The following is an 18,939-nucleotide window of genomic DNA, read 5'->3' as shown; positions in this document are numbered from 1 at the left end:
CTTAATAACTATAGAATTTCATCAACTAATTTATATAATCATACTTCATTCTGGCTAAATATCTATCTGTGATAGATACTTCGACTATCTGGTATTAGAAATACTATAAACATTAATAAAATAATTAAGTACCCTAAAGCGTCCTCATAAAATCTATTTAATCTTATTGACCAAACTCAGGCACATGTCAATTTATATAATTCATATGATTAATTCAACCTGAGCTTTATCAGGCACACAGTCTTCAATATTTGATGTAGATCACAGCCTGCACAATTACTCTGTTTTCCTTGTCTATGCATAGTAATCTTCCCTTTGACGTAACTTCAGTCTTGCCTGTATCAGGTGTCATTTCTAGATGAACTCCCGTTAATTAATTCAACAAATATCATTAGAATATTGACCGTGTAAAGTGCAGTGCCTAAATCCCAAAAACATTAATAATTCAACACATTTTTAAAAACTAGCATCAGGGTTTTAACTATATAGAAACTAGGAGGAACCTTACCCACTAGCCTGTTAAGAGTAGCTTAGTTACTTTGGTCTCTATAATGTTTGAAGAAACACAACAGTAACCTACCTGCTTGTCCCCAAACTGGCCAAATGATCTAAAATGATAGGATCTCCCTAGACTCTACAATGGTAGCAATCTTTTAAATAATAACACTTATTTAAACGAAGCACCAAAACTGGGAAGAAAGGTGTTAGCTACTAAATATAACTTTTTTGGTTCAAAAGAACCATTTTTTCTTCTCGAGTGGTAGTGAATGTTTGAGTAAATGGTGTCCTTCATTCATAGTGATAAGTTGTATTGTTTTCTTTACAAACAAGAAACTCACTCTAAGACAGAGTGCCTTATGAAAATTAATTACAAAATTTCACACAAAAAAGTAAGATTTAGTTAACAATGTAATTTTAATTTTGGATTTCTTTCCAATGAAAAAAAGTTACCACCAAAGTACAAACAAAAATTAAAGTTGATCTCAAGAAAACTGTGGTTGAATCAATAAGCGCCTCTTATTTATCTAACATGAACAATGTAGTTGTTTTCTCTTATTTTCTCTTTCTTTTGTTGCCGGAACACGTTCTCGTGTGAACAATTTAGTTGATGTTTTTTAACAGTTTTAAAACATACACATTAAAGTGTAACATGTAAATAAAAGATATCTGATTACTAGTTCCAGAACCATAGGGTTGTTTCCCACCCCCCATCCATGGGACTCTGCTTAAAGGTTTTAAATTTTAAACAGCCACGGTACTTATGCTACTCATTTTCTAAGTATCTTGAAAAACTAAAAGTTATAGTAACTAATTTATATTTTGTCTCACTAACATTACCAAGGTAGAAGGAATCCCTGTTTCCCAGATTTATTCATGACTAAGCATCGGCAACCCCTATATTCATGAATTCAACGATAACTTTAGGTATTCAGAACACAGACATTAACCAGAAATGAAGTGATACTAGCCTCAGCCAAAAGATAACATAAAGCTCATGTACCTTATTCACAGGAAACAATTCAAGTCTTTGACTCAAAGCCTTTTTCTCATTAAAAAAAAAAAAAAAAGAGGTATTAGATGTATTTGTGTTCTTAGCTCTCAGCCGATTGGGAGGAAGAGGAGAAAGGGAGTTTAAGAGGAAAGAGGAGATAAGAATTGTAACAGTTCTAAATTGAGCAGTCATTCTCAAAATGAAGTCCCAGGACAAGCAGCAGCACCAGCAACACCTGGGAACACATAAGAAAAGCAAACCTTCCCTGGTTCACCCAGAGCTACTAAATCAGAAACTCTGGGGATGGGACCATGCAAATGCTGGGGTCTAGCAAGCCTCCAGGGGATTCTGGTAAACTGAAATTTGAGAATCACTGTCATAAACAGCACAACAGAGTTACCAATAAAAACAAAAAAATAAAGTAAGCTTGCCAGATTATGGCCATTCAAGGCACTACTTTCAGGCATTTTAAGAGATTCAGAAGCAAGAGAAAGACCTTACCTTCAAAAAGTTATAATCTAATTCACTGGAGCAGAAGACCAGTGGCAAGAATAACAAATCTAAGTAATTACATAACTTGAAATAAACTGCTCTATAAACTTGGATATGTAAAGGGTATCAGTGTATTATGGTTCAACACAATTACTGAGGCACATATAGTTGAACAAGAGTCATCAAAAAATAAGATTATGTTTTGTTTTAAGCCAGAGAGTACTATGGAAAAATTTGTGAAAATATAAAGTTCTGACAATTAAAACAGTAAGCTTCTGATATCCAAAAAATTCAAGTATGCTGGAAAGATTCATTTTCCCTGACGCTAGATAAATCAGTTATTGCAGCTGCTTTGGTGATATTTTTAAAGTCATTACAAAAGACGCAAATGAGAAAATATCCCAAATGTATATTCATGAAATAACCAGGATCAACTGTTGAAACTTTTGCTTCTAAAGGAGGCTGGGAAATGCAGCCAAGCTGCTTAAAATAAAATTTAAGTCCAGATTTTAGTCAAAAGTCATCATAGGAAAAACTTTCAGACTTGGGTCATCCCATCTTCCCATTCTTGCTCCTTCACGCTTTTCGCCCTTCCTTTCTAGCTCACTTGAGAGATGCTGAGAAGTTCTTGACCTGTGTCCCTTATAAGCTATGCGAAGAGCATCCTAGCCACTTGAACACCTGCCTTGGGAGTGTTACAAAAGCAAGAAATACATTTTTTTTCATATTAAGCCATGTCATTACATTTTGGACCTATGTGTTTCGGCAGTTTAACTTACACCACCTCACGCACAGTGAGCAGTAAGATTACAACCTATATTAACTATGGCTTAGAGAGGAGCTGGTGAATACACTGATACCTTTTACATCAGTATCAATTAACATCAATAGGATGTTAACATATTTAATCTTAATGTTAATTTGTTTACTGATGTTAATTTTACTATTTTCTCAAAGGTACCCCCACCAAATGACTATTAGTTATTAGTTACTATGTACAGGAATACCACACTAAAATCTAGACAACCACATGTAAAATATATGAAAGTACTTATGAAATCGTAAGAAAACATCTTATTTCAGACATATCAATATGTAAGAGATTCGTGACTGAAAAATTTAGAACTAAACATTATTACCATAATAAACATGCAATCTACATCTAGGTTATTGCAGGCATTTATGAGCAGGATTTACATGCCTATGTGCTTTGGGGACTTGAAAAAGGCCACATCTTGAGAAGCCTGAGAAGCTCTTGACTTGTGTCCCTTATAAGCTATGTGAAGAGCATCCTAGCCAACCTCTCCTTTCACTAAGACCCTACCTACATGCCCCACTCTAGAGTAACTACATCTGAAAGGCAGTTAAGAATAAGAAAAAGACGAATTTCATGGTCAAGCTGAGAAGAATCAAAGGACAATTTAAGAAACAGAAGGGGCTACAACCATCTGATTCATTCCTATAGAATTAGAGGACCACTCCTAACTAGAAATGTAACACACAGAACAGTAAATTTATTCACACAAACACTGTCTTCTCCTCCGAATAGGCACATTGCTCTGGGTATCACTGAGCTAAAAGGTTAAAGAAAAAACGATCCCTGGTGCTCTCAACCTACTTGACTAAAGAAGGAGGTGGAAGGAAGATGGATATTTAACTCTCCACATTCAGCTACGAATCAGATCAGAAACATTCTTGAGCATTTATTTATACCTGTCCTTTATGCTTCTCAGTTCATCCAGAACCAATACAACACTCTGATTCACCCCAGAACCTAATCTTATATCGCTGAAACAAAACTCCCCTCATCTCCACCTATGAAACAAAGGGAGCCATGGGAAGATTTTCTACTTACACAGAATATGTCAAGAAGTCTATATGCCTTCTAAAATCTTTCTTAAGTCTAGTACAAATGTTATCCTTCCCTTTTTACTACTTCTCATCACTGTTCATTTCTGTCTCTGTTTACTGTCCTCTATGCTTCCACAGATTTCCACGTCTCAAAAAAACAGAATTTTAGATCAGAAAGACTTAAAATCATCTACTATTACCTTCTTATAGAACTGAAGACTCTAAAACACAGAAACCAAGCGGTACGCTGAAAATCACACAGTTGCTTCAGTAGAACCGGTACCATATTCTAAAGGCAATTGAGTCACAATACACTGAAAGCAGTCCAAGAGCAGCAAGAGACTTTGCTGCAGCTGTAGATCACTGGATCGGTAACTCATAGTTAAAGGGAATCCCTACCCACTCCCATCCAGCCCCTACCCTCTAATTATGGGACAGAACATCCAATTCAATGAGATTTAAACAGGAAGCTCACAAAAGGAACTCTTATACCTATCAGGACCCATTAACCAGGGATTCCACAACCAGTAGAATATTATCTACTGGTAGCTATTTAAGCCTTACCTGACAGGTCTCCAAGCCAGCTGCAGCAGCCACATCCCTCTCTGCGCCATAAACGTCTCGCCTCAGTTTCCTGAAATTCCCAACTGAGAAGGGAATATAGCCAGCAGGCACTCCCAACCCTGTTACGATTCTACAGTTCTACTGTTAGTAACTTTCCCAGGGGCATCACAATCTGTGTTCTTACACATGCATACACAGAGGAGCTTCCTTCTAGGATGAGCTCCTCATTACAGGGCAATTAAAAGGTCCACTTCACGAAAACCTTGAGATCCCTGATCTTAATCATAAAATAGTTACTTTACTTGTTTTTTTAATGTAGAAAGTAATCTCCAAACTAAAGAACTTGGAAAGATTTGAATGAATCTGCTGAATATACCTGAAAAACAAAGTAGTTACAAAGAGTGGAAACATGCAATGTAAAAATACAAATACTTTAATTGGTTATAAGAATGCTTCAGCATCTCAAAACACACAGTGACTCTAGCTTTGATGCTGTCAAACTTTGTCAACAGGCACATTTCTGTTCCTCATTTGACTATTCACCTGCATATTCTTGAATATTTGCAGTTTTTAGAAGTTCTTCAAAGATGTTTCTTAATTAAAATTCACTGTACTTAAGAGATACCTAACAATTACAAAAGTATTTTCCAAGACAAAAATGAAGCCTTATCTATTGAGTAAGCATTTATTAAGCACCATTTATACCTAAATTTGTACTAGATGAGAAATAGTATAGTCCCTTCTTCTTAAGCAATTTGTGAGATGTTTAGGAAATCTAATTAATATTTAAAACAATTAGAAGGATACTTTAATGCCAAACTGCCATTATTGATATTAAGTACAAAACTAATTTAAAGAATTCAATTTAGACAGAAATATCAAATTAATTTGAGCTATAATTATTTGACTATCCCACAGAATCCATTTAACAGTAGACTTCTGAGAAACAATTACAAGGAAAATCTGTTATGTTATGTTGTTATGTTATGTTATGTTAATTAAAACTGATACTTAAGAACTACATAAATATGGTTATAATTTTATTTTTAATAATTATATCACTTAGTAAACACAAAGTAATCTAAAGCAATAGCTTATAGAGTTTTTGTGCCTTGAAACACTTAATGTAGAGCCCTAAAACACATAATGAAATTTAAAACCTGAGCTTAGATATTCACCATCTTCGAGACCATAGATTCATCATGTTTTCCCAAAAAAAGAACAGTTTCCAAAGAGTTTCCTATTTTCCCAATGGTACACTCCTTAGCTGGATATCAAAGTAGTAATATAGCTAGGTAGACATATCTGTGGATTTTATTTTACCCACACTAGTGTTCCATTCCTTATGACTTACAAGAGTTCACAATTTTGGACCTATACAATTCGCTGAATTGAGTAACACTTCTCCCCAGTGCCTGATGCCATCCTGTCTCTTACAAATAAATCAGTTATATGGACACACATAGAACCAGTCTGAAAAATAAAATAACTAAAAGCACTATCATATAGGAAAAATTTGTTTTCCCATTCAACAAAAAAGGAGAGGACTAGGACAAGTGGCTGGAAGATAGACAAGACAGACTTTGGTTTAGCAGAAGACTGAGTTTTCTTTTATATTCAAATCGTTAAAATGTATACTGGCTGGCTGCCTTGGTTAGTTAATGAATTCCTTATATTACTGTTAAGTGACTAAGCAGAGACTAGATGACAATCTGTCAGAAATGCCACCTCTAGACTGGCACAAGGCTGGACTATGTAAATCCCAAAGGTTTCCACTTAGATTGATAACCAATATCATGTTATTGCCTAATCCAACTACTATGTAATTTAAATATATAAAACCTCCATTTCCTCATCTATGATATGAAATGCCATAGAGCTAATCAATCATGGAATTTTATTTTTTAGCACAGAACTTTAAAACTGAAAATGATCTGCTTATCCCAATCCTTCAACATTATGAACAAATACCTACTTTTAGTCTATAGCATTCATAAGTTTTGATATTTCTGAACAAGAATGACTAAGATTAATCTCCCCTTTTTCTTTCCCTTCCCTTTCTCCCTCACATATTTCTCAAGCTAAAAATGTTTTTTTTAAAAAAGGGTATTAGCCAATTTTACCCACCAATTTGGCACCATAACCTCAGGAATATATAAGAAATGACTGTTCAGTATTTCTTAAAAACTGGATCTAAGAACATAATTTTCTTCGGATTTATTTTCCCAAAAACCTAAAATAAACTTGGTAATGAATGAATACAATTATTTAATAATGCTAATTTTGGTATAATAATTAAATGATTCTCCCCATATCAAGTATATGAGATTGCCTTAATAATATGCAAGAAAGGCTGAGTGGGGTGGCTCACCCCTATAATTCTAGCACTTTGAAAGGTTGAAGAGAAAGGATCACTTGAGGTTAGTTTGAGACCAGCCTGGAAAACAAAGTGAGAACTCGTCTCTACAAAAAAATTTTAAAAAGAGTATTTTTAATTGGCATGTTGTCTGTAGTCCCAGCTACTCAGGAGTTTGAGGTGGGAGAACTGCTTGAGCAGGAGCTGGAGGCTGCAGTGGGCTAAGGCCATGCCACTGCATTCCAGGATGGACGACAGAGTGAGACCCTCTCTCTAAAGTAATAATAATTTACAAGAAAACATATCTAATGATTAAAAAATAAACTTGCACTATTTTCATCTTGAAGGAATGAATATTGAAAAATGCTCAAAGTCACCGTGACTCGTTTTCTCATTTATAAATCAGTGATGACATTTGCAAATACAAGAACTCACCTCTGCCCCTCCCAAGGGCCCACACATAATCATTAAGCAGAAGGAGAGACGCTCAATTCCTGAGACACAACTGTGCACTAAACCACCAAATGATACACAAGAACACTACCCAGAAATGTGTGCTGTTCCTACTGCACTTAAGTCACTTTCAAACACACTGTGGCACTGCAGATTTGTTAACACTGAGGTAATTAAATCTAAAGTACACGAAGACTTAGTTAACTATGTCTACTATTAAAAATACTTGGGAAAAAAATTCTGATGAAAAAGGACATTGAGCAATTAGTTCTCATGATAAAATTACTTTTCGGCCGGGCGCGGTGGTTCACGCTTGTAACCCCAGCACTTTGGGAGGCCGAGGCGGGTGGATCACGAGGTTAGGAGATGGAGACCACCCTGGCTAACACGGTGAAACCCCGTCTCTAGTAAAAATACAAAAAATTAGCCGGACGCAGTGACGGGCGCCTGTAGTCCCAGCTACTCCGGAGGCTGAGGCAGGAGAATGGCAGGAACCCGGGAGGCGGAGCTTGCAGTGAGCCGAGATGGCGCCACTGCACTCCAGCCTGGGGACAGAGCGAGACTCAGACTCAAAAAAAAAAAAAAAAAAAAAAGGCTTTTCATGACACAAAAATGAAAGTATAAACTATTATTTCATATACTAAACACATTCATAATTTGGTTTCCAGAGATCTAGTCAAAAAAAAAAACCCCTCTGCCTAAGCAAGAGCTAGTAGAAAAATGTATCTTTAGGCTGTTACTTGAAAGTACTCTTACTATATAACACTCTGGAAATTAGTCTTGTTTAACTTGTGTTAAATGAGTGATTCTCTGAGCGGTGGAGGTTGCAACGAGCAGAGATAGCACCACTGCACTCCAGCCTGGGCAACAAGAGCAAAACTCCGTCTCAAAAACAAAAAACAAAACAAAAAAAACAGTAGTTCTTAACTTTTGGAAGGCTATGAACCTCAGAGAGGATAATAAAAGCTGTTGCCAGAGAAAAATGCATATTTAAAAATAAAAATATGCATAATTGTAGGGATTCTCAAAGACAATGAAGCCCAAGTGCCATATCTTTAGTATCACTAAAACAACTACCTTCACAAAAGACACTTAGAAATGCAGCTACTGTTCATAGGTTCAATGTGCATAACAAAACTGTATCTCTAAATCCTTGATTCCTTAAATTAAAAAAGAATAAAATGGGTGTGTATACAATTTGATTGAAACAGATGCCACATATTTCAATGTCTTTTAAACCTAATCAGCTGTGATTAAATTCAAATATTTGTATAAAGGTTTATTTCTTACATTGAGACATATACCAAAAATATGATTTATTTTTTCTTAAGTGATCAAAACACATTTTAAAAAAGCAATGTGATTCACTCAGGGTCTCCTTTGTGCCAGGCATTATGCCTCTGTTCCTCATAATTTGAGGAAACGCACTCTTCATATCCACTCAACTTGGCTCAAATATTAGGCCAAAATAAATTGGCCTAAAAATTCTGACAAATATATTTGGTCAAAAATATATTTAGAGACGTACTTTCCCATACATAATGAAATGACGTTACCCGAGTTTACATAAGTGTCAAAAGTATTTAAGGTTTCATATTTTATAGTAATTTGATACTTTCAAGGGCAATAGTTTTGGGGATAGAAATTTTAAAAGAAAATTAAAAACTTGTAACTAAAATTAATGAGTTACACCTATAATAGACAGTAAGCATTAAAAATAAACTAAATCACCACTAACGTAGGCAAATAAACTCTGTATTTATTCTATAACCTTACAATGTAAATGTCAAGAACCCTTCCTTAAACAACATAACATTTGTAGGTAAGAAATGACGGCAGACACTAAGAGTACAATGGTTTTTCCGAAAGGCAGACTCAAAGTTTTTTTCTTTGCTCATCTCCAGAGTGTTAAGCCAATAACCAAACAGAAAAAATAATTAATGCAAAATCATTCATCATTGTTAAAAACATTTTAACTGACTTGTCATGTGAATGAAGAGCACTTTTAAAATAACAGTTATTAGAATTCAAGAATACATTTCATATGATATAATGACCTATTTCCAATGGTTCCAGGGAGTGATTACTTTCATTGTTAAGAGGAGCTAGAATAACCATTTAATGCTAGGACTACGTAGAAGAATAGTTTTTCAGCTAATTTAACTTTTAAGTTAATTAATTTCACCCTAAGTTTCAACTGTGAGGTCCAAATGGGACCAATGAATATACCTACCTCCAAATAAGCTTATACCTATACCATAAGCATTAATGGATTTTTTTAAATTGAGTGTTTTTAAATTTAAAATTCCCTTTAATATTTTTAACTCCTCCAATTGAAAAGGCTAATTTTTTTCTGAATGGCATGTCTAAATTAGTCTTATGAAATAAGTTAACAAAATGTTTATTTCTGATACGAGGAAGGAAGCATTGTTAGACCAAAATAAATTGGCATGTAATTAAGAAGGCCAAAGTTTTCTGATTGCTGTATGGATCCCTTTATTGCGGGTGCTTTGGAAAGAGACATATAAAGTTGAATTACAACACTGCTCAGAAGTCTAGACAATGTCTGTCTAAGAAATTTTAAAATGTGTAGCTCACTTGTAGATTACGCTCATGTAAACAATGTGAACACACCTCAGTGAAAGAAAAATCATAGTAGTACATTACTTACAAAAAAATTTTTAGGCTACCAGAGATATTCAATTCTGACACTGCTTTCTAGGGAAGAAAGGAAAATGCTTACAAATTTAACTGAACCTGAAAAAAAACCAAAGTAGAAGAAAAGGTAAGGGAACAAGTCGGGGGAGGGGAGTTGGAAGGGAGGCGGGTAGTAAGACAGAAAGAATGGTGGGGAAATGAGGCGCTGACAAAATCCTTAGCAACACAAGGTTATTAAGCTCTGAGTACACTGATACTTTAATGCTAAAACAGATGCTCTACTCCCCTTTATCTTTATCTTCTCCCATTTTTCATCCCAAAGAGGTCCTTGAATTAGATATATCAGTATTTAAATCAAAGATTTACTTACTAATTGGATTAAGCCCTGGAGGCAGTACCAGTTCTCAGCTGATCTAGATACATCCTTTGGCTTTTAGTGGGTATATATATTTCATTTTGTTTCTGTTTTTTTTTTTAATGTCCAAGACCAAGTGCTGATTTTCCTGTATAGGTTCTAGAAGCATAATTTGTGTGTGCAACTCAAACATTTGACAAACATAAGATACCAATCTGCTCAGGACTTACTATTAATATGATTGTGCATATCACCTTGCTTTCCAAATCAAGGTATACAGCAGTGGGGATAAGTGATGTTAATTTTAAAAATTTAAATATTTTTATATTAAAATAAACATTATGGAGTAGTAGATGCAAAAATCTGCATGACTTCTTAAGATAAAAACAAAGACTGCAAAGAATCATAGATTTCTCAAAGGGTGGCACTGAACTATGCCTTCAGGAATTCTGGAGTACAAGCACATTTGCTCAGATTCTTCTGTCATTATCGGTACACTTGGCAGAAGATGACTAAAAAGTGTTTTCTCTACTGCAATGATCCCTTATGTAGAATATATTTTTTCCTACTACTGTTTATAACACTTTACCCAATTTAAAATTACTACTATAGCATTTATAATCAAACATCTGAAAGGGAATACCATCTAAAGATGTCAAATTATATAAATTATTTTTTAGAAATTTAATACAAAAGGCATATGTAGATCTGAGGCATATGTACATAAATATTCCCGTTATTTCTGATGCCTTTATAAGTTTGAGTGAAACAGCACAAAGTTTTAAAAATAGAGAAATACAAAAAGATAATTTTTTTCCTAAATAACCATTTTCCCCTTTAAATTTTTTTGTGAGTTTTATATATAAAAATTCTTATTTGTAATTTCATTCATATTTAAATTTTGCTTTAAAATTCTCAACTACACATTTGGCCTATGGTACCAAAAACTAGAACATAAAGCTCATAATTTGTTCAAGTGTGAATCATTCAAGTATACAATTTCAGTTCTGATAAATTAATAGTAAATGGTGCTTACAGATTTGGTATCTGGAACTCACTGGAAATAGTTACTCAACTTACCTGGTGCTAATCCAGCAGTAGCAGGGCTTCCCATGGATGGGTGAGAGAAAACTTGAGAGAAGGCAGACATATTTGACTGGGACACGTTACTCAGCCTGGAGGATGATCCTCCTTTAGGAATAAACTCGCTTGCAGTAGGATTTGGTGTCTATTTAAAAATCAAATATAGTAAGTTAACACACTTTAAGCCAAAAAAAGACATTGAATCTACTAGGCATTATTCCACAGTGCTTTATTTACTAAGTAAAATATATTCTTGAAAGGATTAACAAGTGTTTTAGGTTCCATATTTTGGTGTGTCATAACTAAATTTCTTAAAGGAAATTTGATCATCAATTTGAAGATTTTAATCATTTCATTTGCAGAATTTTAACCTCAGTAATGTGTAAAATTTGTCTTTATTATCAAGCATGCATCATTACCAAACTACTATGTTTTAGAGAACCGGGAGGTTGAGATTACCTCAAAACTGAGCAACAAGTTTCAAGTTTAGTATCTTTAAACCACTTCTACCAAGATAAAGGTCAAAACTGCTTTCTTCCAATATTAATCACTTTCTTTTTTGTAGTTACTTCAAACATTTCCCTAATAATATGGTATCATGTATTTAAGTAACAAAGTAAAGGTTAGAAAGACATTTAAAAACAAGGCAAATATGGGAGGAATCAAGATATAAGAAAAACTAAAGTGATCCTAATGCCCATGCAGTACCATGTGTGACTTGTTACACTGAAAAATATTTGGCTATGAGATTACATGGAAAACATCTTTTCACAGTGGTACTATGCTACAACTCTTTATATATTCAAGTGGCATGGTATTTTTAGCTTTAAGAAATACTAGAACATATGAGACTATACGTAAGATTCATAAAAAGTCTACATATTGTCCACATTAAATTTCCACAGAAGGCAGAAAGAACAACTTCCCTATTTAATATGAATGAGTTAAGAGTTCAAAATACTGCCAAGTTAGAGTTCAAAATACTAGATCTGGAAGGTAACAAGTCATCAAGCTAACCCAAATGTAACTCCAAAACGAGTATTATCAGCTATGTGCCAGCTAAAGTTAAATAAAAAGTGATAAAATATAGAACAAATGCTAAATCTGGGCTTAATTAAAATATACTAGAACTATAGAATCAATCTTTTACTGCCACATCTAAGGCACCAATTTCTGAAAAAGTAAAATCAGGCCTGAGGCTATATTTTCCAAAGGGGAAAAAATCCTCTTTTGTGACTTAAATGTATTTTTAAAAAATTTCCAATTGTAACATTCCCCAAAATAGTGGTATGTTCTCTAAACGGATGGCCAATTCCTTGATTTCTGGAGGAGAAAACAAGCCACTGCATTTTACTAATGTACTACCTTCCTAGTTATAAGCGAACAAACGGCTACCAACAGAATGAAAAGTATGACAGGGCCAGTATGTCCCAGTTAAACCTAAATCTTAGAAGTTGAGGGTCAAGATAAAAGCCATTGATATCGTGATAAAAGAGTCCAAAATGGCTAGAGACATGGACTTCGGGATTATGTAAGATTACCAGGAGACACCAAAATTACATAAGGAAAATAATACACAATATGAATATGTTTAGTATGTTCCTGAGAAACAGGTATTACCCAGTTTCTATTTCACATATATCCTATAATTACAGTAAATAACAGACCGATTTCAAAAATGAGTTTCTCTAACCTTATTATTTTGAAAGCCTATTTTTATTATTTTTGAGACCCTGTAAAGGGGAAAAAGGAGGGGGAGGTCCATCCTACCTTTCATAAATTACAAAGGACCTCCAAATATGTATGAGTGGAAGTTATTAAAATTAACCTATTAAGATTTACACACAGAACTGGAACTTCTACAGATTCAATAACCACGGATGCCGAAATCTACCCAACAATGAATTTGAATTAAGAACTGAAAAGGATGACCTAAAACCCTACTTGTTTTCTTGATTTAGTATTCCTTGATTTGGTGGTCTGAGAGTTTGTTTTGTTCAACTGTGAGCACTTGAGATTAAAGATAAAATAATTTAAATGGCAGAAAAATAATTATGTAAGATTCAGGTACAACGGCACACACAAAAAATCTTTGATAATATAAATTAACTGTAGCCAGATCAGAGATGATCGGATACATTTAAAGTACAAATCAGAAATTAAGACCTTACCTAGAATACTTTTTCATGATAAAAATCTTTAAAATAAGATGCAACAATAAAGATACATTCTTAAAACCTCTTTAATATTACTGGTTTAAAATATAAATCTTTTTTTAAAACTATAAAATCTATTAAAAATAGCATAGGTATATATTTTTAACATGTTAAGAATAATTTTTTGAAAGATAAGGCTAAACAGGTAACTAAAACAAGTATCACATTAAAATGAAATACCTGTTCAAAAAAGAACCTATTTCTTTCAGGTTTAGGAGGCAAAGGTTTTATCTAGGATTAGAAGACATAAAGACTTGAGTTATATCAATTATTTGACTAACTTCAACAACAATAAGGAGTTTGGGATAAATAAGAAAAACAGAAATAAAAACATTAAAGTTTTACTATCCCTGCCCTATGTTTGAATAATCCTTTCCTAAAGACATAGATATAATATTAAATTTTTGGTTTCTGTAAATATACAGATATGCACTCATTTATATTCATAATTAAAACCCTAATTTACATTTATACTTTAAATAGTTCTAAGTGGACATTTTAAAAAATTAATGTTCATTTAATAGTCTTAGATTCTCATACACTCAAATTTACCCCACAATTTTCTTTCCTTTTTTTTTTTTTTTTTTTTTTTTTGACATGGAGTCTCATCTGTCGCCAGGCTGGAGTGCAGTGGCACAATCTTGGCTCACTGCAACCTCCACCTCCCAGGTTCAAGTGATTCTCCTGCCTCAGTCACCCTAGTAGCTGGGATTACAGGTGTGCGTCACCAAGCCTGGCTAATTTTTGTATTTTTGGTAAAGGTGGTGTTTCATCATGTTGGCCAAGCTGGTCTCAAACTCCTGGCCCCAAGTGATCTGCCCACCTCAGCCTCCCAAAGTGCTGAGATTACAGGCGTAAGCCACTGTGCCCGGCCTGCCCCCCAGTTTTCATGTCAAAAACAACCAAGTGCTTCTCATATAGTGAGTTCTCCAAAATGACATCATCCCTCAACTTTCAAAAATGATCCCTACCGCTACCCTCTAGACCCACATATAATTAATCAAGAATCCTGACCGTTAACTTAAATGTTGTTGTAATTATTTTTTTTTTTTTTGAGACAGAGTTTTACTCTGTCACCCAGGCTGGAGTGCAGCGGCATGATCTCGGCTCACTGCAACTTCTGCCCCCCAGGTTCAAGCGATTCTCCTGCCTCGGCCTCCAGAGTAGCTGGGATTACAGGCGCCCACCACAGCATCTGGCTAATTTTTGTGTTTTTAGTGGAGACGGGGTTTCACCGTGTTGGCTGGGCTGGTCTTGAACTTCTGGGCTCAAGAGATCCACCCGCCTCAGCCTCCCAAAGTGCTGGGATTACAGGGGTGAGCCACCACACCTGGCCTAAACTTTCTCTTTTTTTAAATTAGATGGAAAGACAAGAAGATTCTGTTGAATAATAACAGAACATAAGATATGTAACATTTCATTGCATATATGGCTCAAAAAGGCCTGTAAGAAAAAAATAGTTGTCATACAATGATGGGATGAATAACTCAGAAACTACTAATATTCCTGAATACTGGTCAGGGTTATTTTAATCACATAGCAAACTCATAAAACTATTGGACAGCTCCTTAAAGAGCTCAGCTTGCTTTACCTGTCTTAAAGGCTTTGTAAATTGGTATCAGTAATCTTTCTATCCTCTGAATGAAAACCTAACCTGGTGACTTTTTCTTTTATTTAAGATATGATTGACATGTAATACACTGTACATACTTAAAACTTTGGCAACTCCTGACACAGGTATACAACCTTGAAACCATTACCCAAATCAATATAAGGACTATATACATCATACTAAAGTCTGCACAGGCCTCTTCTAAACCCCTCCCTCGTTTCCACCCCTCTCTGCTCTCTGTTCCCAAGTCTCCAGGAAACCACTGATGAGCTTTTTGTCACTATGAATTAGTCTGCATTTAAAAATTTTTCACATAAATGGGTCATACATATATATGTGTTTTTTACCTGGCTTGTTTTTTTCTCGCTGAACTTTGTTTTAATGGGTCTCAAAATTCTGTGACAGAATTTCAGTCAAGTTGTTTCTATTAAAATGTACTGATTTAAAAAACTAGTAACTTAAAACAACCACATGCAAAAAAAAAAAAAAAAAAAAGGAAAGAAAAGAAAAAAACAAAAATGAACTAGTTCACAAAACATTCTCCTTTCCTTCTGAAGGTTTTAAGATGCACTGTTATCTTTAACCAGTCTTTTACAATTAAATGGCCAATTGAAACTAACAGTCCTGAGACCATTCTTCCACCACTGATTAAGACTAGAGTGGCAGGTATTAGGGATAATACTCATTTAGCCTTCTGAGATTTCTGGGCAAACCTGGTGACCTTGCCAGCTCCAGCAGCCTTCTTGTCCACTGCTTTGATGACACCCACAGCAACTGTCTGTCTCACATCTCCAACAGCAAAACGACTCAGAGGAGGATGGTCTGAGAAGTTCTCAACACACATGAGTTTGCCAGGAACCATATCAACAATGGCAGCATCACCAGACTTCAAGAATTTAGGGCCTTCTTCCAGCTTCTTACGAGAACGGCAATCAATCTTTCCCTCCAGCTCAGCAAACCTGCATGCAACCTGAGCTGAGTGGCAATTCAGTACAAGGGCATAGCCAACACTGATTTAGCCTGGATGGTTCAGAATAATCGACTGAGCAGTGAGGTCAATTGCCTTCATTCGTGGGTCATTTTTGCTGTCAGCAGCAACACTGCCACAACAAACATCTTTGATTGACACATTCTTAACACTGAAGCCCACAATGTCTCCAAGAAGAGCTTCACTCAAAGCTCCATGGTGCATTTCAACAGACTTCAGTTGTAACGTTGACTGGAGCAAAGGTGACCACCACAATGGGTTTGAGAACACCAATATCCACTCGGCCCACAGACACAGTACCAATACTACCAATTTTGTAGACATCCTGGAGAGGCAGACGCAAGGACTCGTCAGTTGGACAAGCTAGTGGAAGGATGCAGTCCAGACCCTCAAGCAGTATGGTTCCACTGGCACTGCCATCTTTACAGGTGACTTTCCATTTGAACCAAGGCATGTTAGCACTTGGCTCCAGCATGCTGTCATAATTCCAGCCAGCAACTGGCACAAATGCTACTGTGTCAGGATTGTAGCCAATTTTCTTAATGTACGTGCTGACTTCCTTAATGATTTCCTCATCTCTCTTCTGGCTGTAAGGTGGCTCAGTGGAATCCATTTTGTTAACACCAACAATTAGTTGTTTCACATCCAGTGTGTAAGTCAGAAGGGCATGGTCACCAGCATGGTGTAATAAGGTATAAGTAATCTCTAGATTACTTATACCTAATGAAATACAAATGCTATATGTTACATGGTATTTTTTATTTGTATTATTTTTATTGTTGTATGATTTTTTTTTGGTGTTTAGGTTTGTTTTTTTTTTCCCCGTCCATGATTGGTTGAATCCAAGAATGTAGAACCCATGGATATGGAAAGCCAATGGTATAGCGGTTCTGCAAAAATGGTTTTGTTTTGTTTTTTGGCATGGCTGCTTCTTTGATGTGCCTTGGTGTAATTTTCTTCATGTTTATTTTGCCTGTGATTCACTGGACACCTTGAGTCTGTGGGTTTACAGCTTCATCAAGTTTGGAAAATGTTGCCCAATATTTCTTAAAATACTTTCTCTGTACATCCCATCAGCCCCATCAGGAACTCCAATTATTCGGATATTAGGTCACTTGATGTTATCCCATGGCTCACATTTTCTCTGCATGTGGTTTTTTGGGGCAGTTTCTATTGCTATGCCTTCAAGTTCACTAAACAGTTCTGCAACGTCTACTGCCATTAATCCCATCCAACATATTTTTCATTTCAGACACTATAGCTTTAAACTTTCAAAGTCTGATTTGGATTTCTTATATATGTACATATGTTTCATTCCTGTACTAACATGTTTAATCTTTCCTCTAAGCTTCCTCAACATATGAAATAGTTGTAATAATTATTGTTGATGCTCTTATATAACTATTTCTGAATCATTTCTGGATCAGTTTTGAATGATTATATTTTCTTTTCTTCATGGGTCTTACTTTCCTTCTTTGCCTGTTTGGTAACTTTTGATTACATGGTAAATAATGTGACTTTTATCTGCTGGGTGCTGGATATTTTTGTATTCCTGCAAATCTTGACCTCTGCTCTCCGTTGTAGTTAAACTGCTTAAAAATTAGTTTGATTCTTCCAGGTCTTGCTTTTCAGTTTTGTTAGGAGGAACCGGGAAAGAATTTATTCTAAGGCTAATTTGACCCCACTACTGAGACAAATGCCTTCCAATTAGCCTTACTTGGTGCTTCGTGAGTTATGAAGTTTTCCACGTTGGCTGGTGAGAACAGGAACTACTCCGGGTCACGTATAGATCTGAGAATTGTTGACTGTGATCTTCTTGGCAACTTCTTTTTCCAGCTCTGGTAGCCTCTTCATTCACATCCTGCATTCACATCAGCTAAAGATTCAAGAGGGATCCCTTAGCAAATTGCCAGAGTTCTCTCTGTATGTGAGCTCTCTCCTCTTCAGTATGTTTTCTTGTACACTATTGCCACCTTGGCCACTGTGGACTTCCAGTTTGGTCTCCTCAATTCTGACACATCAGCAGGCTCCACCTGATGTCCCCCTTTCTGTACAAGGTTGGGAAACTCTCCCAAGGTAGTAAGCTGGGTTAATCACAAGGTGCACCTCGTTTGTTTTCCATCTCTCGGGGATCACTGTCCTTCACTGTCTGTTATCTAATGTCTTGAAAACTGTTGTTACATATGTCTTGCTCAGCTTGTTAGCTGCTTCTGAAGAGAGGGTAAGTCTAATCCCTGTTCTTTCACCTTGGCCAGAACTTAGTGGTAATGTTTTGAAAACATTAAGGAATTCTCTGACTTTGAGTTATCAAGATATAAAATTTAGCTAACTGTTTTTGGTTAAACATCCAGTAGCAGAGAGGCGAGCTACAAGTACCATTTCAAATAACTTGTGAGCAATTGAGTCTACTTTCTTATAAAGCTGGTTTTTCAAGCTTTGTTGTGCTTTCCTTATAATCTCTTTCCTAAAAACACAAATTATGTCACACGCACAGTTCAACTAACTGTCCTTTTGATAATGCCCACATCTTTGAAGCAACAAGTCACAGAGTCTATTTTACATAAATATTTCTCCAGTACAATTACGTCTACCCATGCCACTGGGAGTGACTTGGCAACAGCAATGAGTAGTGAATTATTTGGAAAAGCAAAAGACAGGGTACCAATAATGAGAGAGAAAGATAAGCCTGCGGAATTTTTTTTGCCTTGTTAAAAGTGATCTAAAAAGACATAAAAAGATGAGACCCACACAGGCACGGCTGCTCACACCTCTAATCCTACAACTTTGGGAGGCCAAGGCGGGAGGACTGCTCAAGGCCA

The 18,939-nt window shown here is 35.5% G+C and overlaps 1 protein-coding gene across 4 annotated transcripts in view; it reads right to left on the bottom strand.

The window, feature by feature from the left end:
* Positions 1–18,939, bottom strand: part of PAN3 (poly(A) specific ribonuclease subunit PAN3) — a 157,430-nt gene that overhangs the window by 64,753 nt on the left and 73,738 nt on the right. For all 4 annotated transcript variants that reach the window (XR_004054774.1, XM_030922461.1, XM_030922462.1 and 1 more), the window contains one exon: positions 11,302–11,449. Coding sequence is in view for 3 of the 4 variants with exons in the window: in XM_030922461.1 (XP_030778321.1) it covers positions 11,302–11,449 (148 nt within the window). In the remaining variant the exon portion in view is untranslated. The remainder of the gene's footprint in view (positions 1–11,301; positions 11,450–18,939) is intronic.

The sequence above is a fragment of the Rhinopithecus roxellana genome, chromosome 18 (genome assembly GCF_007565055.1).
Source record: "Rhinopithecus roxellana isolate Shanxi Qingling chromosome 18, ASM756505v1, whole genome shotgun sequence".
NCBI lineage: Eukaryota > Metazoa > Chordata > Mammalia > Primates > Cercopithecidae > Rhinopithecus > Rhinopithecus roxellana.
Note: the sequence above shows the minus strand (reverse complement) of the source record. Positions and strands in the feature narration are given on the sequence as shown.